Source organism: Sodiomyces alcalophilus (assembly GCF_042370955.1).
Source record: "Sodiomyces alcalophilus JCM 7366 unplaced genomic scaffold ACRALscaffold_6, whole genome shotgun sequence".
In the NCBI taxonomy this organism is placed as follows: domain Eukaryota; kingdom Fungi; phylum Ascomycota; class Sordariomycetes; order Glomerellales; family Plectosphaerellaceae; genus Sodiomyces; species Sodiomyces alcalophilus.
Window position 1 is genome coordinate 977,932 of NW_027263537.1, and position 23,600 is coordinate 1,001,531.

Here is a 23,600-nt window from a genome sequence, read left to right on the forward strand (position 1 = left end):
AGTTCGGCGTGCGGTTCCGGTATAAAAGGGGGAGGGTACGGATCAGTCCCATGGACGGGTATTCTGTCAATCAACAGGGGCTTAAGGCGAGGATGGAGCAGGCGGGGATTCGGGTGGAGAGGGTCAAAGTTATGGGGTCGGGATCCATCGGGCCGGGAATTCGGGTAGACTACCTATGACCCACCTTCGGTAAGTGGCGGCGAAGCAGCGGCGTGGCTTTTGTGGCTGTGGTTTCTGTGGCTGTGCAACCCCAGCCACCTCGAATAGCCGACCTCGCGTCGTCACCAACCTCTCTTTATTTTTTTCCATCGTCAGTCTCTGGTCTCCAGTCATTCGAGTCCCCTCTAGTCAAGACCCAGTCAGAACCCACGAAGATTCACAAGCATGGCCACAGCATGCGGCCCACCCCGCATAGGGTGCATTCGCTCCCACACTCCTCTTCATCCCGCTCTACTGGCCAGCTGCCTCCCTTCTTACCCTGTCGTCCCGGGTAGCTTCGAACCCTGCCTGCATGTCGACTACGTCCATATATTATACTTCTGCCGAACAATTGAGCGTCGAACGAGCCTTGTGGTTGACTTGTTAGGAAATCGCCATCGAGTCTCGAACCATGCCCTTTGTCCCTAACACGCCGGAATCCCTAGTTGCGAGAACCGACTCCAAGAACCCGAAAACCACCTGCCGGGGCATCACCACTAATGGTCGGCCATGCCGACGCGCCATCACCCCGTCTACCTCTCCCACTCAGACCCTGACCCCCCGGGGCCGAAAGGATAGTACATTCGACGATGACCCACGCGACGACACGCTATACTGCTGGCAACACAAAGAACAGGCGAACCTCTCGGTTGCATCAAGTCCCGCTCAGAAGACAACCACAACACGTCCCATCGCCACAAATAGGACGAGCCTCGACTCCCTAGCTGACCGGCTAGGATTAGTCGAGCTGGAGAAAAGGAAGCGACCTAGCGGGAAGAAACAAAGGAGAAACGACGACAGCAAGACTGTCGCGACATCAACCACTGCTTATAGCTATCCAAGTTCGCCATCCCCCGCCGTCAGCCGACCCAAACAGCCTGCACGACATTTGCTCTTCTGTTGCTTCAGCATCCCTCTCGAGGAAATACCCGAAACACCACAGCCCAGACCTAGACCCAGGCCTAGGCCACAACAAACCCCAGTCCAACAGCCGGGACACACTACAGCCGCCCCTCGTCCTCGACCGAACCTTTCAACACAGTCCCCCGGGCGGACCTTTCGAAAATCCACCACGTCCACCACCTCCCAAACGGGCCAGTACTTTTCGCTCATCCCGCCACACACGAACCCGCAGACTGCCTCGTCCCTCATGGCCGAGCTCGCGCGACCGTACGTAGACTCGGAAGAGCCGGGGTACATCTACATGTTCTGGATGACGCCGTCGTCCGACCCGGCCCGCCCTCCCGTCGACGCTGCACGCTCCCTCCTCGCTCCACCTTCTCCGCCTTCTTCGTCAACAACAACCGCCGCCGCGCGCCGACGCCGTCCCAGCGACGTCATCTCCTCGTACGCCCGAAACACAAACGGAAGCGACAACGGCAAGAAGGAGACCATGCTCCTCAAGATCGGCCGCGCGGCCAATGTGCAACGCCGCATGCAGCAATGGTCGCGCCAGTGCGGCTACGATGTGGAGGTGATTCGGTACTACCCTTACCTGCCCAGCGGGAGCGAGGGCGCCCGGCAGACCCCGCGCATGACGCCGCATTGTCACCGTGTCGAGAGGCTGGTGAACATTGAGCTCGCAGGGATGGAGCTTAGGGCGATGCGCGGCAGCTGCGAGACCTGCGGCCGGGAGCACAGGGAGTGGTTCGAGGTGGAGGCCAGCAGGAGGGGCATTCGGACCGTTGACGAGGTGATTCGCCGGTGGGTGGAGTGGGATGAGAAGGGGACCCGTCGATGACTTGCTGAATGACGCTCCGGTATTTTCCATATCGCAGAGGAGAGGATGGCGATTTCTGGGCTTGCGTCGTATATGTGTTGTGACGCCATGGATGCTGTTACTACACCGACCAGTACCCGGCCGCCGTCGTCAACTCCCCGCGAGTTAAGCAACTGACTCCAGTGCTGTGAGGCTCAGCGACAACCTCTGCCAAGGGCTCACTCGTAATTTCTCACGGCACTCACCCCTCCCCCGTGTTGTTCAGCGTTACTCTGGCGCGGCGGAGGCTTAATCGCCTCAACAGCTCAATTCAACTGAGTACAAGCCTGAATTTCTGTCCGTTTATTAAACAATATATTACATCGCCAAAACGCTGTATGCAACGCTGTTCTTCCTTGAAACAATTACAAGGCTCCATATCCAAGGATGCCACTGATGACTACCGACACCATGGCCGCGGACACCATAGATGCCCTCCTCAAGGCGGCCGAATTGACCTCCGGGTTATAGTGTTGTCCCCAGCAAGTATAGCCGTCCTCAGGTGGCACGAGACGACCATACTTGACTGCTCTGATGACTTCTTCACAGAGCTCCGTACCGTTCCCGGTTGGCTCGAGAATCAGCTCGTCAGTGATGTGAGTTTCGCCGGGGCCGCGACTGGTTATGGCATGCATGTTAGCGGCAGGTAACAAAGCTTGACGTGTCAAGTTGACGGGGTTTGGGTTCTTACAGCCAACGGAAGTGCATGGGGTTGGACTCCAGGACTAAGGAAGAGGTGTTGAAGCCCCACCTCCAGCCCGACAAAGAGAATAGACCGGCATGTTCGCCCTCGGAATCGGGAGGGGACCTGTCCCCGAAGAGGATGTGGGGGTTGTTTCGAAATACGATTCTCTCCCAGGGAAATGGCGTCATCCCATCATACCCCCCGGGCATGGAGAAGACCTTTATACCGGGATTATCTACCACGGAGAGGCGCGTCATATTGGTAACGGAGAACAATGAAACCTGCGGCATGGTGCCATTGGCGATGGTGAGCGAGGTGACCTCAATCTTGAGATTCGGGTTTGCACGCGTGCCGGTAACGGTGAAATTTTGGCCGAAACCTGTCAGGGTCAAGTTGTGGATCACATCAGCAGGCATATCGGCGCGGCCGTCGCGCGCCCGTTCGCGGGTGTTGTACTCGAGGATCTGCAGCATGGCCTTCTGATGAGGGAGGCCATGAGCCTCTAGCGTGTCGATTACGTCTGCGTTGTTGAATTCGAAGCGGTTTATGTTGGGTAGGTCTCGAACGAGGAGCTTGCCTAGACGTCTGGCGCCGGGAACCAGGGAGGTCTGGCGGATAATAAAGGTCGGCCACTGGTCAATGGCGAGGTCCACCATCTCGATGGTAGATTCCTCGCCGGTGATGAATTCGACCCTGGGAAGGGTGAGGTTGGCGAGCTTTGGGTTCCATCGAAGGTAGATGCTGCCCGCGCTCTCTAGCTTGGTGAGATTCAACGCAGTGAGCTCGGGGAGCCCTTCCACGTTGATATTCCCGCCTACGGTCTGGAGACTCTGGAGAGAGACCGTTGTGAGGCCGGTCATGTTCCGTAGGCTCAACGCCCCCGTTATATCGGTGAGGTTATCACTAGCCAAGCTGGTTATGCCGGGGCAGTCATCATCGCATTGCTGGCTAAGGAGGTTTCCCACGATTTTTTCCACTCCGTTAAGGTTGATATTGCCCTCGGCCGCGGAAGGGATGACGACGTCGCCAGTCAAGACAGAACATCCTCTCAGCGCATCCGCATCTTCCTGGTTGCGTAGTCGGAAAGTCTCCTTCTCACAATCGTCTGCAACTACCGTATCTATATTCCAGGTACCGCGGTGTCTTGATCAGCCATCGGCCACCCAACGCAAGGCGCAGTACAACGAGCTAGGTAGACCTCGCTGCAGGACTTGGAAGATACAACAAAGGTGGTGCGACGCGACTTACAAGCCAGGCAGGAGGCTAACAGGAAGGCTGTGAAGGCCTTTAGGCCACGAGAGGGGCCCATGTATATAGAGTAAGACGTCGGCGCGCAGAGACGAGAGGGAAGAGTCCGGTGGATGCAGTGCAGTGAAAGAAAGATCGGAAGTGTCGCGAAGACAATCCGATCCTCTTTACTTAAACGCAGGACACGGGAAGCGAGGAAGAGAAGAAACGCCGCAGTACAGAACAAACAGCGGAATAGTGGAACAAGCCAACGGCACCCTCTTCTGGCTGCGTCTGCTGCGCTGCCGAGTACTGACGGTACCTGCATGCGCGTTGCTCGTTAGGGCGGCCATCCCGGAGGTGAAGGGAAATTACACATCGTGGGATAACGAGACCGGGGAGGGACACACGTGGTCGGGAGCCGTACAATGACTGGTCGCCTTAAAGATGCGCCCTGGCAGCCGGCTGGTCCTAATGTTCCGAGGGATCCACCCCGACTACAGCCCCACATACCCCCACACCGGGCCGCACCCTATCACCTAGGATGGGCAACCGGTCCGGCGTCCGGGCCCCACCCGTGCTACCCCTTTTTACACTTTGCCTTTATTTCTTAAAGACATCCATACAACGAAGACCTAGCGGCGCCCAGATTACAACGTATTTATGCCATTCGGACTACTGGCCGTTGGCGCTAGCTGGAGGCGCACGCGGTGCACGGCACAGGGCCCAACTAATCCAGGGGTTCCGGACCCTTCGTCTAATCAGTGGCTCTCTCGAAGCTCCGAAGATCCAGGGTCTAATTTCACGGTTGGTCCATATGAGCTGATTCTGGCTCATTGGTCGAGTGTATATTCCGCAGGTGTCGCACATCATAGCGGGTGTACCGTCTGGCTGGGCCCGGACTTTACGCGTTGAAAAGGGGCCAACCACATCGACATATAGGTATGGCCTCAAGTCCAGGTGCTGAGCACCACCTATGGTGCCCTTAATCCTGCATACGTTCCGTCGCCGCACGTGCTTCCGTTCAATATGGCCATTATGGGCCGCCTTCGCTGGAAACTCTCGGCTGCCCTGCTCCTTTTTCTCGCGTCCAGCAACGTCGCCCATGCTGCCTGGGATGCACGATCTGTCGCTCCTTATGAGGAGGCATCTGGCTTAGCACTCTGCCCTCGGCCATGCGCCTCCTGCGGTTCCGCCCCAACTCACTGGACTAACTTCCACAGCATCCATGAGCTGATGCTATGCCACGACCAAGTCAAACTTCTCCACTACTCTCTCCACGCGGAGTCTCCCCTGAGCGGCCTCCGAAGCCCTATCCAGGCTTGTACGTCTACGAAAGACGAGAATGTGGCTGACAGGGTTGCCGCAATTCGGTCCAAAGCATCCCCCAGTCAGGATTCTGGTCTGAAGACCATGCCGTTACAGGTCCAACTATCCCTATCGCCACCCACATCCGACGACTCTGTAGCCGTTGATCGGGCCCTCGGCGCAGTCCAGAGCCTCCTGCTCGCGCTGGCCAGTGAGGACCCCAGCAGCCAAATTTATAACACCAACACGAACAATGCAACTATCTTATCAGCCCACTACGGAAACGCCGTTGTCGGCATGTACATTGGAGGAAGAATTCACAAGCAAGGCACTTCTGCTGCCCTGCTCGGTCAGATCATCGACTATATCGTAGCGAAAGGGGCTCCGGAGAGTCTGATGGCTCAGGTCTGTGGTTCAAGCATCCCAGCAGATTACGTTTCCGGTGTCGCCATTGACACGACTGGGGAGGGGGCACTTGATCGCGTTCGGGACTCCCTGCGGACGTGGAATGAGGCAGGCTGTGTCGACGTGGCAACAAACCTCGATGACCGGGTGCCCGACACCTTGAGCCCGGAATCTGTATGGATGACCGACAGCGACTTTTCTATTCTCGGCAAGATTCTCAACTGGGACGGACCTCTCAACACGACCTTGGCTCCTCATCCAGAGCATCCGGAGATCGTCTTGGAGAGGCGCGATGAGCCTGACGGCTGGGAGGAGGCCAGTTGGTGCTCGACACATCTCTGGACCGACGAGATGCGCAACTATGTCAGCGACGAAGTATCCAAATACTTGTATCACGCTCTGAAATCCGAAAATACCAGTAAGTTCATGGCCGCAAGAAGAGACTCCCACCGCTTTGGTACTAATTTCCTTTCCCCCGCAGGCAATTGGGCCGACGACAGGTGGTACGAGGGCATGGGACTAGGAGAGATGGGGGGCAACATCCCTTCAGGCGCCGGCTGCGGCGACCTCGACGGCAGCCTATGCATCTGGCCGGCGCCATGCAGTCCATCCTACGCCAGGAACTGGTGGGTAATGACCAAAGTCAGTAACTTGAACAGCGAACTCCGAACGCTCAAGACCCCTGCAAACACGGCCTATATCGACTGGTCCCACTACAGCGCGGAGATTCTGAGGAAGCTGCCCATGAACGGCAACGAACCCGAAAACCCGGCGACATGGATATCGATTCTAGCCAACATTGGTAATAGTGTAGCCGTCGTAGGCGGCGGAATTGGCGCGTCAAATCCCATCAGCGGCGCGGCACTCTCCACCTTGTCAGTCATCCTCTCTCTCGCCAAGGACAACATAGGGCAAGCGGACCAGACGCCTGAGAATGTCGGGCTGGTACTCAACACTATCTGGAGTCAGTATATAAACGTCCTCGACAGTACTCCCTACCAAATGTTTGTGGAGGGGGATATTCTCGACTGGCCTCTCGGCGCCTTCCAGGAGATGTCAGAGTATCCCGTCTCCGATGACGACAGCGGGGACAATGCGAAGATCAACCGCATTGTCAACTTTTTCCACGATCGCTTTTGGACCTATGCCCCGCCAACGGACACCAGCTTATACCAGAAGCTTCAAGACGAGTTCCAGCGGCTCATCGTCAACTTTGTCCTGGGCGAAGGAAACTACTATATCATCAAGAACGGCTACTTCCAGAGCCAGTGCACCGAGCAGCGCACCGGCCGGTGGATCAAGGGTTCTTGCTACACCCTGGAGCACCAGAACGGCGGATCGGACGGCAAGTCGGGCAACAGCCGGCGCTCGCAGTACTCCATCCCGATCGATGACGAGCAATTGGACTTTCTCGAATGTACCATGGACGTTGATTTCGAGCAAATGTACATCAACGCCGAGGACTGCCAGACGAAGCACAACGCGTACTTTGGAAATGCCACCTTCGACTTCGATGGCGGCCTGAAGGTGTACAACGGCTCCAGGGACAGCTCTTGTACCGCCTCGGACAAAAACCACTGCCTTCCGCTCTGCACGTTCAACCTCCCCGTCCTCTCCGTCCTGACGCTGGATCAGGATTACCGCGGGGTGGATGCTGCGCAAGCGAGCCCCTGCTATCCACGCTGGAAGCGTCCTAACGAGCCGCCCAAAGCGGGCAAGAATTACGTCCCTGAAAGACTGGAGGAATGGTTTGATTTTACAAATTACTGTGGCTAGCTGCCCTCCAGCAATGACAGTAAGCGCCTGGTCCGGGAAACGAAGACCATGCGGTGCCGTTCGAGGAGGCCCTCGTTCGGGCGATGCAGTAGTCGGCGAGGGTGAACAAGCAGGGGCCCCGCGCCGCTGCGGCGCCGGTGGGGTACGCAACGGGGATAAGACCGGGGAGCAAGACATTTGTTGTCGAATTTTATCTAGTCGGGTTAAAATCGATGGTAATAGGAACTATGTTTCGGAAGAGAGCGATTCTGTTGGTTTCACAGTGTGCTGGAGAGCCTGGCTAGTCGCCGGTAGACTGTACAGTAGGGGCTCCGGCCCGCCGCGGCGCAGCCCTCCCGTACGGGCGGCATCAGGGACAGCTTCACTATTGCCTCACGCATTTCCTTGACGTTCTTTGTACGAATACACCTACCTTTTCCACACTTGCCGTTATTCCTAAGCTGCATCCTGTGTCTCGCCAGGTCCGGTCACAATGGGCCGAGATGGCGGAAACCGAGACCATAGACGAAATTGCGTCAACCAATGACACTCGAGCCATGACGACGACGACGGTGCCGACATTGTGTTTGCATTCAATTCAATGGCAGGCAGAAATATGTCTTGTAGGTTCGTGAATTGTGTAGTGTAGTGCCTCCATGAACATGGATTGATGTGAGGAGACGGAAAACTCAACATATCATGGTTGATGAGCAGCATGATTTCTGGCTGATTGATTTCGCGGAGAGCGTCAAGTCGATGAGGAGCTGGCTGGCTGAACAACGGAGGGAAGCCCTGGAGAAGACTATTAAATCATAAGGCGAAGATATCCTCACGAAAACCTAAGCTTGGTGGCACGGCGCGAACGGTAAGGCAAACCACAGGGCTAGCCTTAGAAGAGACTAACCTCATCATGATATGTCCCGAGATCCGAGAATCCATTGATATATAGTCGCCGCCGGTGTGTGACTGGATTGGCTTCGTTCCACTGCAAGGCGGAAAAGAACACCCGGAAAGATGGTCTTATCTCTGGGCCCCGCGCCGATTCCCTTTTCGTCCTCCGATGTGGGGTCGGCGGGGAAGTGGGGAATCTCTCGTATCGTTCGGGGACTCGGCGATGCGGAGCGGTAGATGAATCTCGTGCACCGATTGGTCAATGCCAGCGCATTGATGTCATTACCTTGCATGTACTGGGTACGTCTACCCCGCCTGGACTGGTACAAGCTTCGAATTATTAATAATCCCCCACCTTCACACGCAGATCCACACAAACTTGCGCAGTCATCGGTCCATCGTCCGCTCAGAGGTACCTTCTAAGCTGGGCCTCCGAGGTATAGATACGAAGGGGGTGGCCAGCTAAGATGCCCGTTTCCGGGTTCCCCCTAATTCTCATCGTTTTATTTCCCATACTCTGCTCACTCAATACCTACCAACTTGGACTTTCATCATCCTCCTGAGCCCAATCCCCATCACCGTCACCAACACCGACACCGACAACATGACTGACAACAAGGTCATCCTGTACGACCTCCCCAGCAAGGGCCGGCGCGCCTGCTGGTCCCTCAACCCCTGGAAGAGTATGCCTCGGCCCCTTTCTCCATCGCTTCTGACGCCCCGCGCTTCAAGTTCTAACTCTTCTCTCCAGCCCGCCTCGCCCTCAACTTCAAGGGCATCCCCTACGAAACCCAATGGGTCGAGTACCCCGAGATCGCGCCGCTCTTCAAGTCGTTCGGCCTGGCGCCGCAAGAAGGCGAGATCACGCCCTACACCATCCCCGCCGTCCGCACCCCGGACGGGAAGCACATCATGAACAGCGTCCCCATTGCCCAGGCCCTCGAGACCCTCAAGCCCGAGCCGTCCCTGCACCTCAACGACCCGGTCCTCGAGCGGATCAATGGCCTCACCGGGGAGACCCTCATGGCGCTCGTCGCCGTGGTGCTCCCGCCCATCCCGCGCGACATCCTCAACGATGCGTCGGTCCCTTACTTTGAGGAGACGAGGGCGAAGGTTTTTGGTTCCCCGCTGGCCGAGCTGGAGAAGACCAAAGGCGGCGAGCCTGCTTGGGAGGCTGCGCGGCCTTTGTTTGCCAAGGCTGGCGAAGAGCTGAGGAAGGTTCCTGGGCCTTTCTTCCTGGGTGAAACTGGTGCGTTCTTTCCTTTTTTCCTCCTTTTTTTCTTTTTCTTTTTTTCCTTCTCTTTTTCCTCTGCATTGCCAGACTAACGGTGATTTCAGTTTCGTACGCCGACTTTGTGTACGTCGGCCTCATTGAGTTCATCCGCCGCACCAAGGGCATCGAGGATTACAACCGCATCGTGGGCTGGGAGAAAGAGATTGGCGTGCTGTATGATGCTTGCGCCAAGTGGCTGGCGCGTGACGACCATTAAACAAACGCAAAGTCTTGTACATAATGTGGTTCGTATGAGTCTTGAGCGGAAGGAGAGATATTAAAAGAAATTAATTCATACAAAGGTGTTCACTCGATGCATGTCGCCAGAAGGAAAACAAATAAAAGGAGAGAAAATAGACATTAAGGGGTATATCACATAACATCTCCTTTCCAGTCAAAAGAAAGTCCACGCTGAATCAAACCGATATGCTCGTCTCCCTTTACCCGCTCCTCACTCCTCGAAAAACTTGACAACCTCCCTGAGCTCCCGAATCGACACATCGTGCTTCGGGAAGCAGATATACACCGGCTCGCCCAGCGCGCCAAACTTCTGCCGAAACTCGGCCTTGCGCGCCAGACCCAGACTCTTGACGATGGCATCGTACGTCTTGGCCAGAAACTTGGCCCGCGCCGACCCCATATGCTCCCCGGGGACGAGCCTCTCGGACACGCCGACGCCAAAGGTCACGGGCCCCGAGACCGCCGCCAGCGCCTCCTCGACGAGCACCTCGATGGTCCCGTTCAGCGACCCGGGAAAGTCCAGCGCCCACTTGACCTGCCACCCGTTCCGCGGGGCCAGCTGCGCCAGCACCACGAGCGCGCACACCCTGCCGTCCTTCTCGGCGGCAAAGTACCGCCTGTGCGCGGCGTCGACCCACGGCCGCACGTCGGTGAGGTGCACCTGCTTCCCCCGCTCCGTGCGCGTCGCCATCCACTCCTCGATGGCCCGGTCGGCGCGGCGCCGGAACGTCTCGTCCGTGGGGCGCACCTCGCGCGTCTCGATCCCCTCGCGCTGCACGCGGCGCCACTCGTGGCCGTGCCGGCCGGTATGCTGGTCGGCGTCGAGCCGCTGCTCCTCGGTGCACGAGAGCGTGCGCCAGCCCAGGTGGCGGCCCAGGATCTCGTGCACGTCGTCCGACACGAGCATCCATATGGGGGTCAGGCGCAGCTCGCTGACGCAAAAGTCGATGAAGGCCGTGGCTACCTCCTCGTACTGGTGCCGGTCGCAGAGCGGGTCGCCGATGATGACGGCCAGGCGGCCGTGCCTCGAGTACCCCACGGCGGCGCCGGTGTGGTGGCGCCAAATCTCGAAGCGGTCGTCGAGCCACGAGGTGTTGCTGGCGTCGCCGTAGTTGGCGATGAGGTTCTCGATGGGCGGGTAATCCGGGTCGCCGCCGCGAGCAGCAGCAGCAGCAGCACGCCACTTGGTGGTGTCGGCGTCCGGGTGGGGCAGGGTCGGTGGCCTGGCCGGGAGGGATTTGGGATCGCGGTGAAAGAGGGAGGCGTAGCGGACGTCGCCGAGGTCGAAGAGGAGGGAGACGAGACGTTCCAGGCCGAGACCGGCGCCGCCGTGGGGAGGTGCGCCAATGTCAAAGGCGGTAAGGTATTCGGCCATGTCGTCTTCCGGGACGCCGGCGTCCCGCATGCTCGATCGCAGCTCCTTGGGGTCGCAGATGCGTTGTCCACCGGTGCAGATCTCCTGGCCTCGGACGAAGATGTCGAACGAGTTGGTCCACTTGGTATCCTCGGCCTTGTGGGTGTAGAATGGACGGGCGCTTCTGGGGAATTTGTCGAGGATGTAGTAGTCGGTGTTGAATTTCTCTTTGACGAGTTGTCCGAGATGAATCTCGTCCCTGGTGCTGAGGTCTTCCTCGGCCACGTCCCGGCCGTCTTGGCGAAGCATCTGGAGGGCCTCGGGGAAGGGAAGGATGAGGGTCTCTTCGGGGTATTCGATATTCGTGCTGGGCCACCGTTGCCTAACAATTTCGAGTTCCGGCATGGACTGGACAGTCTTGAAGATGTTCTTCAAGACGCGGTCTACCACGTTGATGAGCTCGGAGTAGGACAGATCGAGGGTCATTTCCAGGTCCAACCCGGTATATTCGGTGAGATGTCGGTGGGTGTTTGAGTTTTCCGCTCGGAACACGGGGCCGATCTATGAAGATATATGTTAGCATTCTGAGGACGAATCTCGACTCTCAGAACTCAGGCCATGACCCATACCTCGTATACACGACCAAAGTCGGCAGAAATGGCCATCTGCTTACTGAGCTGTGGGCTCTGGGCCAGGAAAGCCCTCCGACCGAAATACTTGACCTTGAAAACCGCGGCGCCCGTCTCGGTAGCTGCAGGCTGCAGCTTGGGAGTCTGTATCTCGACGAAGCCCATGTCGTCGAGCGTGTTCCGGAAGACGCGGACAATGGCAGCACGCAGACGGAACAGGGCCTGGTTCGCCGGGTGTCGGAGGTCGAGCACGCGGGCGTTGAGACGGCGATTCATGGCGTCCGGGGGGTGGTAGTTGGAAAAGGCGAGGCGGTCGGGCGAGGCCGGGCTGACGAGGTAGATGGTGTCGACATCGACCTCGACGTCCGAGTGGCGGGCCGAGCGCACGTCCTCGACGGGCTTCTGCAGCTTGCCGGTGACCTGGACGATGGACTCGAGGGGTAGGCGCTGCACCCAGCGGACCATGTTCGGGTGGGCGCGCGAGAGGACGCCCTGGATGGTGTCTTCCTGGTCGCGGAAGAGGAGGAAGTCGAGGAAGCGGGACATGCGGCGCTGGGTGTGGATGCGCGCGCGAAAGGTGACGACGGTGCCTAGGGGTTCCTTGACGGCGTCGGCGACGGTCATGAGTTGGTGGTGGTGGGCGGCGTGGTCCTGGTTTTGGGGTTCGCTGCCGTAGCGTTCTAGCGAATCGTCCGGTTCGGGTTCTTCGTCTTCTCTCGGCTTCGATTGCTTTTGTTGTATTTCATCGGCTACTTCCTGCTGGTAGCTGGGTCGTGGAGAAGTAGTCGACGACCGGCCCCTGCTGAGTTCATCTATGCTCTCATTCTCATATCTGCTGCCTTCGTCTGTGCTAGAGCTGGGCGCCATATTGGGGTCGCTGGAGATGCCGTTGCGTAGGGGGACGACACCTATTCCCTTTGCGGCCGGGGGCGCTGGGACAGGCGACTTGGTGCCGGTTAGATGACCGTTTTCGCCAGCGGAGCGCTGGAGGTCCCGGGGTTCCGAGTTTGACAGGCCAAGCTGAGTGGGATCAGGCTTGAGGGACGAGATCTTCTGGGCGATGCGATTGAACGGACTGGCGGTGCGCTCCCGAAGGGAGGGCTTCTTTTTCATACTCATAGTCGCGTTGCTTCGTTGAAAATAGGAAGATGGTCGTTTTCTAGACGGAGGAAAGACGATGATATGTGTAGATGGGTATGTTGGTCGAACGAGAGGGCTGGAGGTGGTGGAGATGACGCAGACCAAGGGAGAAAGTGATAAGAGGTTTAAATATTATGGGTTGGGTTGAGTAACAAGCTTTTCACAAGCCGTTGCGCATATTAGACGTCAGCGAGAGACAGGGCAGGGGACTGGACTCGGGAATGCACATGATTTGATTTAGGCATAAACCATGTTAGTTACATGTACCTGAATACATAATCGGGTATTTACGTCCTGTGGCATTTTAGGCCGTACTTAGTAGCCCTTTATAAAGGTCTGGTGAGCCGCGCGACAGCCCGGCGGAGCAAGCTGTATGAATGGGTACGACGGCATGCTATTATAGGGTGTTACTTTCGTACGACGCAATTCTGTAGTGTAACACTATGTAAAAAGGTCATCGCGTCATCATACAGTCCGTCAGGCGTCACTGGGCGTAGTTATGTTCTATCGGGCGGGCGGGCATTCTCAAGCTCAAGAGAGTCGACCAGATGGAATTGTGCATGGTTGGAGTGTATTGCATAACAGAGAGAGGTGGTAGGATACATGTATTTACTTCGTAGAGACTGACGACTGTGCAGTTAGCCGAAATCAAAATAGCAATCAAACCATTGACAAGCCAGCGGACGTGATGCCCCGAAGGCGGCGCAACGGACGGTCTTGGAGTTCAAGGCCAAATCCGCAATGATGTCATACCACTCCCCAGTTCCCTATGACGTCAAGCCATGACGCAGGAACCTCGGCAACGGCACCTTATCAATCTTATCCTTATCCGTCTTATCCGAGATTAAGACCCACTCTCGAAGATACGAAGTACCTAGGTACGTACCTAGGGCCACCGTCTCTTATCAATTCCGAATCCCGTCTTCTCGTCGTCGACATGATCACCATACTCCTCCAGTGCAACTGCAGATTAAGCATTGCGAGTAATAAATTGACGTTCAATTTGTTCATTCACTTTAACCAGGTCTGCGTACTTGGCATGCAAGCCCACGAAATGATATCCACTGTCGACACATTTCAGTAAAGATGCCACCGACTCGGCCGAGTCCCGGCTCCCTCACCAGCCGCTGCTACTCAGTACTAAGTACACTACTAACAGTAGCATTGACTGAAGAGAACCTCCAATGGACTGGTCTGTTTTATACAGAACCACGTGGAGGCCCCGGTGGTCTGGATCTGGAATACGTCTAGCATAACCTGAAACCTCCTGGCAGCATGACAAAGCGTGATGCTTCCAGATAATACCCTGACCCGATATCCGTAGACGGAATATTTTACTACTAGCCCTATCTCGGTATTCTCAACCTAGTTCCATTGGCCCTCTGGAGAATCATTGTGAGCAGTATTCGTGAAACAATCCCCAAAGGCTCCAGAGACCGAAGTGAGGCATTATTATCCTGCCGGCTTCTGTGTAAAAGAGGCAAGAGGCGTCCTTCCCAATGCCAGTAGCTACGAACTCATCTCCTCTAAGTCGCTGTCTAGAAGAAAGGACAAAGATAAAGAAAACTCGTCAATCGGTAAAAGCCGTCCGGGACTGGCCTCTCTTGAGCGAGACCCCGGAATACGATACAGTGATGGTATCCGTGCTTATGGACACTCATATCTCACGAGACGAAACGGGGCTTTTCACCGATAGCCCAGGGGAGGCTCTTTTATGCTCTGGGCGAAGATTGAGAGAATGCGGTACGGCATTCCGTTGGCCCCGGCGACTATAGTACAAACATGTTGAATTCTAAGTCAATGGGGAGAAGGGCAGGGACTGGGACGCTTCTTTCGTACTTGGAGATTTCACCACGCGGCGTATTTAGACATCTCACTCTCTCCGAGTAGGCAAGACTACCGCTAGCAAGCACTCGCTGATCGACTAGAAGAAAGATGCTCCTAAATCCTCGTACTTGGACTTCCACGTCGCGAGGATAAAGGCAGAAATATAGGGTCTCGATGGGATATTATATTGGGATCCTCCTCGCCATTGTATTCTTTACAGTTTTTAATCTATTACGATCATTGTCTTAATTTAAGAAGAGGGGAAAACAGAAAGTAATAAAAAAGTATTATTCTGTCAATGGCCTAGGCTGTCGATGATTGCAAATCCAAAGCCAAATGCCAGGGGCACTGCACTGCTTGCGTAAGACAAATAATACCCAGCCCTATCTCCCGGAATACTACCCCGGATATTCGGGGCCCCTTGTTTACCGCCGTGTCCCTACTGGAGCGCTTCAAATTGCGGTTCGGTAGATGTTGGTCTCCTCCGCAGGGTTGCATTCACCCATAAAATTACCCGGCCCTGCGGCATGAGGGGCGCAGGTCCACGTCGGCAGATCATCCCCAGATCGGACAGAGCCCATGCTGCAACTGGCAAAACTTGGCCACTATAAAAGGGAGACCCGGCCGGACCAGACGATCCCCAACGGCCTGTCACCTCGTCCAGACAAGTCGCAACTCAAGGTGATATACGGCAACATGATGGTATCGGTATCGTCGAGGCTGGCCACGGCTGTCTGTCTATTGTCAGGTTGGCAGCTCTCCCCTTGACCCGTGCCAACTCCACAAGTTATGTTCAATGTTCTAACAGTCCATGTCCCAACTCTAGGCGCCGTGAGCGGTCTTATTAACCCCGTTATCCCTGGTTTCAACCCCGACCCGTCCATCATCCGAGTCGACGATGACTACTTTGTCGTCACGTCCACCTTTGAGTTCTTCCCCGGTGTCCCCATTTACCATTCCAAAGACCTGTAAATCACTCCCCAGAACAAAACCCTCAAGTCGTCTAGGGACCCCGCTCACCATTTCACAGAGTCGAGTGGGAAACCATCGGCCATGCGCTCACAAGGCCCTCTCAGCTTCCGCTCCGTGGCACCGCCCCCAGCGGAGGCGTCTTCGCCCCGACCCTTCGACACCACAACGGCACCTTCTACATGACCACCACCGTCTTCGACGCCATCAGCCCCCCCGACCAGGTCAACAGGCTCCCGCGCTCCTTCTACGTCAAGACGACCAACATCTGGGACCAGGATTCCTGGAGCGAGCCCGTCTTCTTCGACCAGTGGGGCTTCGACCCGGACCTCTTCTTCGACGACGACGGCCGCGTCTATTTTACGTCTACCTTTTCCGAGTTCATCGACGAGGGCACCTTTGCCAACTGGATCACCGAAGTCGACATTGAGACGGGCAACTCCCTCTCCGACACGCGCCTCCTCCACACCTCCACCGTCTCCCCCGACATCGCCGGCCCCCTCACCGAGGCCAGCCACATCTACAAGATCAACGGGTACTACCACATGATCACCGCCGACTCGGGCACCGCCGAGCTCCACTCGACCAACAGCTACCGGTCCAAGAGCCTCGAAGGGCCCTGGGAGCACAACCCGCACAACCCCTTGCTCTTCAACGGCGCCGACATGTCCCGCCCCGTCCTGGCCACCGGCCACGCCGACATGGTCGAAGGCGCCGACGGCTCTTGGTGGGCCGTCTTCCTCGCCACCCGCCCGCAGAACCCCACCAACAGCTCCGGCCGCCCGCAGCTCGGCCGCGAGACCTTCCTCTGCCCCGTCCACTGGGACGACGACGGCTGGCCCATCTTCAACAACGGCCAGCCCGTCGTCGAGCACGACCCGGACGTGCTCTACGACCTCGAGCGGCCCAGCGTCTGGCGCGACGACTTTGACGGCGAGCTGGCCGATAACAACTACTACTTCCTCCGCGCCCCCTACAAGGAGTTTATCGACCTGGACTCGGCCCCCGGCAAGCTCCGCCTCCGCGGGAACCCGTACACTTTGTCCCACCGCGAGACCCCCGCCGCGCTGCTGCGCAAGCAGGACGCCATCAACCAGACCTTCAGCACCGAGCTGAGCGCCTTTGAGCCGTCGTCGCCGCGCCAGGAGGCCGGCGCCTCTGTCTACCTCAGCCTGCACTACCACAACGAGATTGCCGTGACGCTCGACGGGGACACGGGCGACCGGACCGTCGTTGTGAGGACGCGGACGGGGCCCGAGGCGACCCTCAACGAGACGTTCATCCCCGACGAGGCCGTGGCAGCCGGTCAGCCGGTGCGGTTCTTCATCGAGGCGCGCGATGTCGGGTACCGTCTTGGCTACGCCGCTGGTAACAGCACGTGCTCGCCCAAGTGGGTGGCCAGCGTGGAGAATCACAACCTCCAGGCGTTTGTCGAGGGCTGGCAGAACTTTGTTGGCACGCACTTTGCCATCTATGCCACTGGCAACAAACTGCCTATTCTAAACCATGCGGTGAGTTAGCACTGGTTATCTGAGAATGTTCAGGGGGTTGAGTAGTGATGCTGACTTCTTTTCTAGGACTTTGACTATTTCCAAGTTACGCTGCAGTAGGTTGGGTAGCTGGCTTGAGAGTTGTGTTTGACAAGTACAGAAAAATAAACCGAGCAAATTTGTAGAAGTATTGCATATAGATTTACTTCTGTTAACAAAACTGTCACAACTTCTGACAATACGTGCCATTGATTAACTGTTCTTCGGGAAGTCCGCAAGGAATATACTAGTATCATAGAGCTCTGATGCCTGGACTTCATATGGGTATAACATAGGCCGAGGGGATGCAAGACTTGAGACCAAACAGTAAGTCGACTGTGAATAATAAACGAAAAACCATACTGAATGTCTGAGTACTGGAGTAAAATCCAAAACGGCAGTCTGTTCTCCGCTTGTTATAGTAAAAGAGCAAAGATCCATATCTGCCCGAAGGTTTAACTTCAGGGTATAATGATTGCGGCTGTATGCCTCTATAGTAAGTCGATTAAACTGTCTAGCAACTGCTCCACGTGAAGGTACGCTATATTGTCGTAGAATATTATCTATGTTTAAGTATAATATCTTTGCGATTTTAGTTATATAGTCTAAGAGCGGTAGAAGCAGACTACTCTATATATAGCCTTATAGGACGTATAGATCAACGATTACGACTCTCTAAAGTTTATAGTTAGGTTATATAAGGGCGTTGTTATACGTTATAAGGTAACTTACTCGGCACTTATATCGAGATAGTATACATTGTATACGGCACTGTATATCACGTGTAATTAGGCAGCAGAGACAGATATAAGCAGCCTGGATACAACTTGTAAAGTTCCCCCACCTCTTCCACACTCAAAAGTATACTGAGTAGGCACTAATCTCACCTCGTGAGAAGTCCCTCGATATCCATATATAATGTCTCCCTCTCATCCCAAGGACTTTTCCGGCCCCACTAATACCGCCGGTCCTCCGGCTCCACCAACTCCTCCCGGACTTCCCCCTCCGCCGATTGTCGAGAATGCTTCAAATTCCACTCCGCCTCCGACCGCCAAGCCGCTAACTGTTCCTTTGGAGGGTCCGCCCGGAGCTTTTTTGGTCGAATTGCTGATCTTCAATGGCTCTCCCTTTAAAGACCACTGGGCGTACTTTGTACGCTCTCACAGAAACCACAATGTCGGCGTTTACATCCACGCGACTGGCGACGTACTAAACGGCTTCAACTTCGAGATCAAGCGTAACCACGACTTGGAAGACCCCGAAAACACTCCCACGACAAGGATTCCGCTGCAATGGGTGGCTGCCGAACACTTTGACGAGGACATCATGCTTAACCACGGGGAGTATAAGGTCGACAGCGTGCCTGTCTGCTCTTTCGAGGCCAGTGCACACAAGGCGAAACCTCCTGGGAAGACTCTGAATTCGGCCGAGGATAAGGTAAGATGTGAACATTCTACTGTCCTAAACTGTCATGCATAACGACTGTCTGTGTCGGGTTGCTACTTAGAACTGCTCCTAAACGAATGCCTCGGACTACTTACCCTGCCAATCTAGTCCATGCTTCCATCCTCGCCAGTAAACATTACTAACAAGAGACTCTAGACTAGGTCAGGCAGAAAAGTCTCACAGAAGAACTGTCAGTCATGGCTTGTGGAGGCGGCCGATTACCTTGTGCAAGACGGCATGTTCAGCCCCAAGGTTGCCGTTTACCTTCAAGCAATTAAGCAGTAAAGATATCGATAGGTAGTCATGTCAATTAGTTGTCTACAGTCTGGTATCTATTATTAGCTCTTCTACAATGGGCATTCAAGGAGCTATTGAGGGGACCTTGCCATTAACCCACTAACATCAAGACGCAGATTTTAATCATTAAGAACAAAGAACAGTCGCCGTGTCAGTGAACAATCGCATTGATAGATTAACTACTAGGACAAGAGATGAATAAGCCCAGTCTGTTATTCATTGTTCAGATTCAGTCAAACTCATCATAACAAAGAGACAGCAAAGGAGACCTGTTTATGAACTGCATTGGTGCCGTCCTTGTCGTCCCTGTTATGAATCAGTCCTCGTTCAACTTGTACATCTCATTTCAATAACATTGTTCATGTTTTTCTCTTTCCTGATGCCTCGTATATTAAAGACTGTCGTCGGAGCCAGAATCACCATGGTGCCGTCACTCCCACCCTTCCCATATAAACAAACATCTCCAGATAACGAACCTCAACCAACAAACAACTTGAAAGTCCAACAAAATCGAAAGACCCCCTGTAGACAGTCCAGAAACATGACATCCAAGCCAACCATCCGCCCAATCCATGGCCGCGGCCAGCTCCCATCGAGTCCTGCTCTCGAACCACTAGCCGCACCAACCAGGATGGTCAGGCCCTCGAACAAGGGCCGAAGCGGCAACGACACCAACAAGCATGCCCACGTTTTTCCCGCAAAGCAGAATCTGCCTTTTGACCACATCAACAACTCTCGAGCTCACTCCAGTAACCAAGGAAACAGCAACATGGGCCACACCAGAGACCATGAATGGGAAACATACGGCCCTAGGCTATACACCTGCCCCGACCTGCACCGGCTTCGCGAGCTAAACACCCGCATGGACATCTTGCGAGAACGCCAGGTCCACGGCTCTTCCGGTCCAGTCCGTAACATCTCCGGACAGCAGCAGCCACGAATCATCGATCCCGCCTCCCTCGCCAGAGAAGCGTGGCCTCTGCCACCGGGTGTTGACGGCGACGCAATCTCTCCGGCCCGTGGTGAGCTGAATCTCTGGGAAATCATACAAGAAGCCCCGAACCGTGTCATCCCTGAACCCTACGACTATGATAACCCCCTGGACCCGACGCCTCAAGAACGTGACGGTGACGATCACCCTGTGAATCCTCGTCAGCCGCCTGCCCCGTCTCAGCCCAAGGCCCAACCTCGCACCCCACGGGAAGTAGATTCCAGCGAAGACATCTACGCCGCGACGCCTCGGGCCGCACGATTCCGCCTCTCGGACAAATACACCAACATCGACCAGGAGAACACGTGGCACCGTCGCCCCGATGATAACAATGACGCCGACGACGAAGCTGGTTTATCCTCCTCCACCTCCTTCAACGGCACGGCAGCCTCTTTCCGCGCCCGTGCAGTGGAGAACTGGTCCAAGTTCTACCACAAATTGGTCCGCTACGACGAAGAAGGCCTCCTATCGGACAAGGAGCAGCAGCCGCGGCCACTCAGTCCTGCGGGATGTTCCGCTCGTGGTGAGGACTTCCGATCCGAGGAGAAACGAGACGAGCAGTGGAAGGAAAAGGAAAAAGAAGTGGACATGGGTGAATGCGACCGTATTTATGGTTCCCCCTCGCCGGTCGTCAACAACAGCAGTTTGAAGAACGCCATCATCCCCCCTCGGCTCGACCTGCCACCCACCGGCCCCTCTTTCTTTGACTCCATATTCGGATCCCTCCGTGCCATCCACGGCGGAGAAGCAGAGAGTTGCGAGCAGGACTCTACATCCGCTAACAGCAGCATCAGGAGTTCCCACCCGAGAGGCGGAAGCAACTCCGATTCCGGTTTCACTCCCCGCCCTCCATCCCGACATCGCCCCTGGCCGACGATAGCCACCCGGGTCCGAGCAAGAACAAGGGGAAGGAGAAGGATCTGAGACGTCCGAGCCTGTCGTCTTCCACCACGATCAGCAGGAACGGCAACTACTACAACGCGGACAACTACTACAACGCTGACTACTACAGCGTCGACAACATCCCCGCCAGCAAACACCTCGACGACCTCACGCGCGAGGAGATTGAGGGCAACACGCCCCTGCAGCTCTTCATGCTCAAGTCGGTGCAGGCCACCGAGGCGGCGGCCCATGACATTCGTCGTTTGCGCTCCGCCATCGCGGCCAGGGATGAGCAGCTGGCCGCTGTGAAATCGATTGCATCTATACGCCAATAACGGCCGAGGTGGAAATGAATGAGCAGCGGTGTACGAGTACGAGGGGCTTCGTTCGCGGTGAGTCTGGACTTGGTTAGTGCTGATGTGATGGTATACGCAAAGAAAGTATAGAGAAGAGGTAAGCAAAAGTCAACTGAGATCAGTTGTTTTATTTCCTTTCGTAAGGCAAGATAGACTGACTGCCTTAAAACCCCCTTTGCAGTAACTACAATTCATGATTCCTGGTATCTCTGACAACGCGACCTGAACCTGAACGCCGTATGTGTCGTGCTCTTGCTGTGCTGTATCTTCTCATTTAATCGTCATGACCTGACCGAGGAGAGGTGGCAAGCAAAGAAGTAGAAAAATAAAACAATAAAAAAAGAAGATAAGGAAAGGATGGGAAAATCCCACACGTCATTTCCCATATGTCGTCGTTCCTCATCAGAGCACGGCTGAACATACCTGAATTCAAAGGTCCGAAGCAGGTGGACCAAGAACGCCTGCATGTTCTGTGATGAGCCCCCTGCGATGCTTCTTTCTCCTATTTCCATTTCCGTGTCGCATAAAGTAAAAGAAAGAGGCGCATTCTGACGCGTCAAGTGTCAAAAGCCAAACAGGTCGAGAAAACCGGGATGCATCTCGCCACAGCAAGGGCAGACAGGGGCGTCGTCGAAAATACTCTCGTTCGTGTCTCGGTACGTGATATCGACAGGATAGCCGCTGTTCCGGCAAAACTCGACAAAGCGCCTCGTGTCGGAGTCGCGGGACACAGGGACGCGCTTCCAGATGGTCTTGCCTTTGCGTTGGGGCGACGTCTTGGGGGCATCAGGCTCCTCGGGAGCGGGGGACATGAGGGAAGGGAGAGTGTCGTGGGGGTCCATTCCCTGCTCATCGTCGGCGGAGAGGTCCATGTCGTCCCACTGATCGGAAGAGTCGTCATCGGAGGGGTCGTCGTCCGAGGCATCGTCACCGGAAGCATCGTTATGAGGAGCAGCGTCATGGGAGGCGCCATGGGAGGCGTCGTCATCGGAGGTGTGTTCGGGAAGCCAGCGAGAGAGAGTCTTCCAGGCACGGACGACGCGTGCGCACCAAGGGGGACCGGAAAGAGGGATGAGGCCCTTTTTGCCCTGAATGTAAGCGGGCAGTCCCGTCATAAAGAGACCTTCGTCCTTGAGCAGGCCGCACAGCTCGGCGGAGGCCTTGACGCCGGGGTCGTCGACCGGGAGGCCGGTGATGGCAAGCTCATTCAGGGTGCAGCCAAACTCGTGGGAGGCTATGTTGTGTAGCTCGCTGGCGAACATGGGGAGGAGGTCGTCTATAAAGTTGACGAGGTCGATGCGGAGGGACTCGAGGCCGGGCAGGAGCCGAGGCGCAACGAGCTTCTTGTCGTGCTTCGGGTCAAAGGGGGCGCGCAGGGCCTGCAAAAAGTCGACGATCTGGAGCCAGGAGTAACACCTGAAGCCGCCACGAGCATAGTTTCGTTCACTGATGCGGGGGTGCACGCGAAGGATGATGTTCTTCTTGAGGCTGGGGTGGTAGGATTGGGGGATGTAGTGGTTCCGCTTCACGTCGTCATAGAATTGGGCGACGATGCGCAAGTTGACTCGTTTGATGTCCTTGCGGAGGCTGAAGTCTAGTTCGCAGAAGCGACGGAGGTTTTCGGGGGTAGTGAAGGTGAAGGTGTTCTTGGTCCACAAGATACGGCTACCTTCGACATGCATGACCTTGCAAGTGGCCAAGATGTGAATAGCAATCTGATTGCCACGCGATTTTTCCCTGGAGGTCAAGTTCTCGGGTTTGGCCTTGCAGAGGGGATCGATGATGGGCTCCGAGGCGGTGAGGGCATATTGGAGGATACGCAGGAGAACCTCGGTGGGGAGCAAGGGGAGAGCACCAGCCCGGGTGGTGGTGGTGGTGGTGAAAGCACCGGAGGAGCCGCTGCAAGTGGTCTGGCAACCTGGTGGCGGAGTTGCCTCGGCTTTCGCCCTGAGATAGGCGTTGGAGAGGGGGGACCAGGCGATGTAATTTTCACGAAGCAGACGCTTGAGCTTCAAATTCTCGTCGGCAAGGATCCTGTTTTGGGTGCGAAGGGGCTCGTTATAGTACGCCTCGGCCATATATTCGTTGTCCTGGGTATCCCAGGGAATGAGTTCGTCGTCCTGCAGTCAATCAGCTAATGCTCACAGGCATGGGAAGGGAGCGGAAAGTATGCCCTCAAAGATGAACATACCATGATGGTCGAGCAGGCCCCTTAAGACCCGATGAATGAATGGCTGAGGATATGAACAGGAGATGATGATAGTCAATCGAACCGTGAAGGATAGTGAGAGTAGAGGTTCCGGGAGGCTGTGAACGGGACCAAAGTCGCTAGTGACAGGCCTGACTGGCGAAGATGGGGTTGAAAGGAGAAGCCGTAAAAGAAGGAAGTGGAAGGTAGCCTGGAAGGTGGATGAAGGCTTAAGAGGGTGGAGTTTATAC

At 55.8% G+C, this 23,600-nt stretch overlaps 10 protein-coding genes across 10 annotated transcripts; 7 read left to right on the top strand and 3 right to left on the bottom strand.

Moving 5' to 3' along the window:
* The first annotated feature begins 1,309 nt into the window (after window positions 1-1,309).
* Window positions 1,310-2,282, top strand: ACRALDRAFT_1063118 (uncharacterized protein). Its single transcript, XM_071016732.1, has one exon. It carries the CDS (start codon window positions 1,349-1,351, stop codon window positions 1,937-1,939), a length of 591 nt encoding a protein of 196 aa, XP_070873234.1. The 5' UTR covers window positions 1,310-1,348; the 3' UTR covers window positions 1,940-2,282.
* Window positions 2,283-2,644: 362 nt separating this feature from the next.
* On the bottom strand, window positions 2,645-3,951 carry ACRALDRAFT_1070057 (uncharacterized protein; the record flags this gene model as incomplete). Its single annotated transcript, XM_071017730.1, has 2 exons — window positions 2,645-3,747; window positions 3,891-3,951. 2 exons carry the CDS (start codon window positions 3,949-3,951, stop codon window positions 2,645-2,647), a joined length of 1,164 nt encoding a protein of 387 aa, XP_070873235.1.
* Window positions 3,952-4,898: 947 nt separating this feature from the next.
* Window positions 4,899-7,594, top strand: ACRALDRAFT_1081336 (uncharacterized protein; the record flags this gene model as incomplete). Its single annotated transcript, XM_071019140.1, has 3 exons — window positions 4,899-5,193; window positions 5,449-6,000; window positions 6,064-7,594. 3 exons carry the CDS (start codon window positions 4,899-4,901, stop codon window positions 7,356-7,358), a joined length of 2,142 nt encoding a protein of 713 aa, XP_070873236.1. The 3' UTR covers window positions 7,359-7,594.
* Window positions 7,595-8,832: 1,238 nt separating this feature from the next.
* Window positions 8,833-9,718, top strand: ACRALDRAFT_1070059 (uncharacterized protein; the record flags this gene model as incomplete). Its single annotated transcript, XM_071017731.1, has 3 exons — window positions 8,833-8,911; window positions 8,980-9,477; window positions 9,567-9,718. 3 exons carry the CDS (start codon window positions 8,833-8,835, stop codon window positions 9,716-9,718), a joined length of 729 nt encoding a protein of 242 aa, XP_070873237.1.
* A 234-nt stretch (window positions 9,719-9,952) lies between these two features.
* Window positions 9,953-12,348, bottom strand: ACRALDRAFT_2108176 (uncharacterized protein; the record flags this gene model as incomplete). Its single annotated transcript, XM_071023366.1, has 2 exons — window positions 9,953-11,656; window positions 11,725-12,348. The coding sequence occupies 2 exons, from the start codon at window positions 12,346-12,348 to the stop codon at window positions 9,953-9,955; spliced, it is 2,328 nt and encodes a 775-aa protein (XP_070873238.1).
* Window positions 12,349-13,241: 893 nt separating this feature from the next.
* Window positions 13,242-14,792, top strand: ACRALDRAFT_209646 (uncharacterized protein; the record flags this gene model as incomplete). The annotated part of the gene is made up of 13 exons (XM_071022785.1): window positions 13,242-13,294; window positions 13,338-13,420; window positions 13,541-13,638; window positions 13,736-13,869; window positions 13,946-14,008; window positions 14,041-14,056; window positions 14,139-14,149; window positions 14,234-14,259; window positions 14,291-14,305; window positions 14,343-14,369; window positions 14,449-14,619; window positions 14,662-14,724; window positions 14,752-14,792. 13 exons carry the CDS (start codon window positions 13,242-13,244, stop codon window positions 14,790-14,792), a joined length of 801 nt encoding a protein of 266 aa, XP_070873239.1.
* A 557-nt stretch (window positions 14,793-15,349) lies between these two features.
* On the top strand, window positions 15,350-17,385 carry ACRALDRAFT_1076036 (glycoside hydrolase family 43 protein). The gene is made up of 4 exons (XM_071018463.1): window positions 15,350-15,439; window positions 15,518-15,659; window positions 15,722-17,171; window positions 17,238-17,385. The coding sequence occupies exons 1-4, from the start codon at window positions 15,388-15,390 to the stop codon at window positions 17,268-17,270; spliced, it is 1,677 nt and encodes a 558-aa protein (XP_070873240.1). The 5' UTR covers window positions 15,350-15,387; the 3' UTR covers window positions 17,271-17,385.
* A 722-nt stretch (window positions 17,386-18,107) lies between these two features.
* On the top strand, window positions 18,108-19,066 carry ACRALDRAFT_1081339 (uncharacterized protein; the record flags this gene model as incomplete). Its single annotated transcript, XM_071019141.1, has 2 exons — window positions 18,108-18,626; window positions 18,792-19,066. 2 exons carry the CDS (start codon window positions 18,108-18,110, stop codon window positions 18,918-18,920), a joined length of 648 nt encoding a protein of 215 aa, XP_070873241.1. The 3' UTR covers window positions 18,921-19,066.
* Window positions 19,067-19,473: 407 nt separating this feature from the next.
* ACRALDRAFT_1070063 (uncharacterized protein) lies at window positions 19,474-21,140 on the top strand (the record flags this gene model as incomplete). The annotated part of the gene is made up of 2 exons (XM_071017732.1): window positions 19,474-20,505; window positions 20,709-21,140. The coding sequence occupies 2 exons, from the start codon at window positions 19,474-19,476 to the stop codon at window positions 21,138-21,140; spliced, it is 1,464 nt and encodes a 487-aa protein (XP_070873242.1).
* A 535-nt stretch (window positions 21,141-21,675) lies between these two features.
* Window positions 21,676-23,506, bottom strand: ACRALDRAFT_1063121 (uncharacterized protein). The gene is made up of 2 exons (XM_071016733.1): window positions 23,353-23,506; window positions 21,676-23,281 (listed from the first exon to the last, which is right to left on the bottom strand). The coding sequence occupies exons 1-2, from the start codon at window positions 23,353-23,355 to the stop codon at window positions 21,725-21,727; spliced, it is 1,560 nt and encodes a 519-aa protein (XP_070873243.1). The 5' UTR covers window positions 23,356-23,506; the 3' UTR covers window positions 21,676-21,724.
* Between the last annotated feature and the right edge of the window lie 94 nt (window positions 23,507-23,600).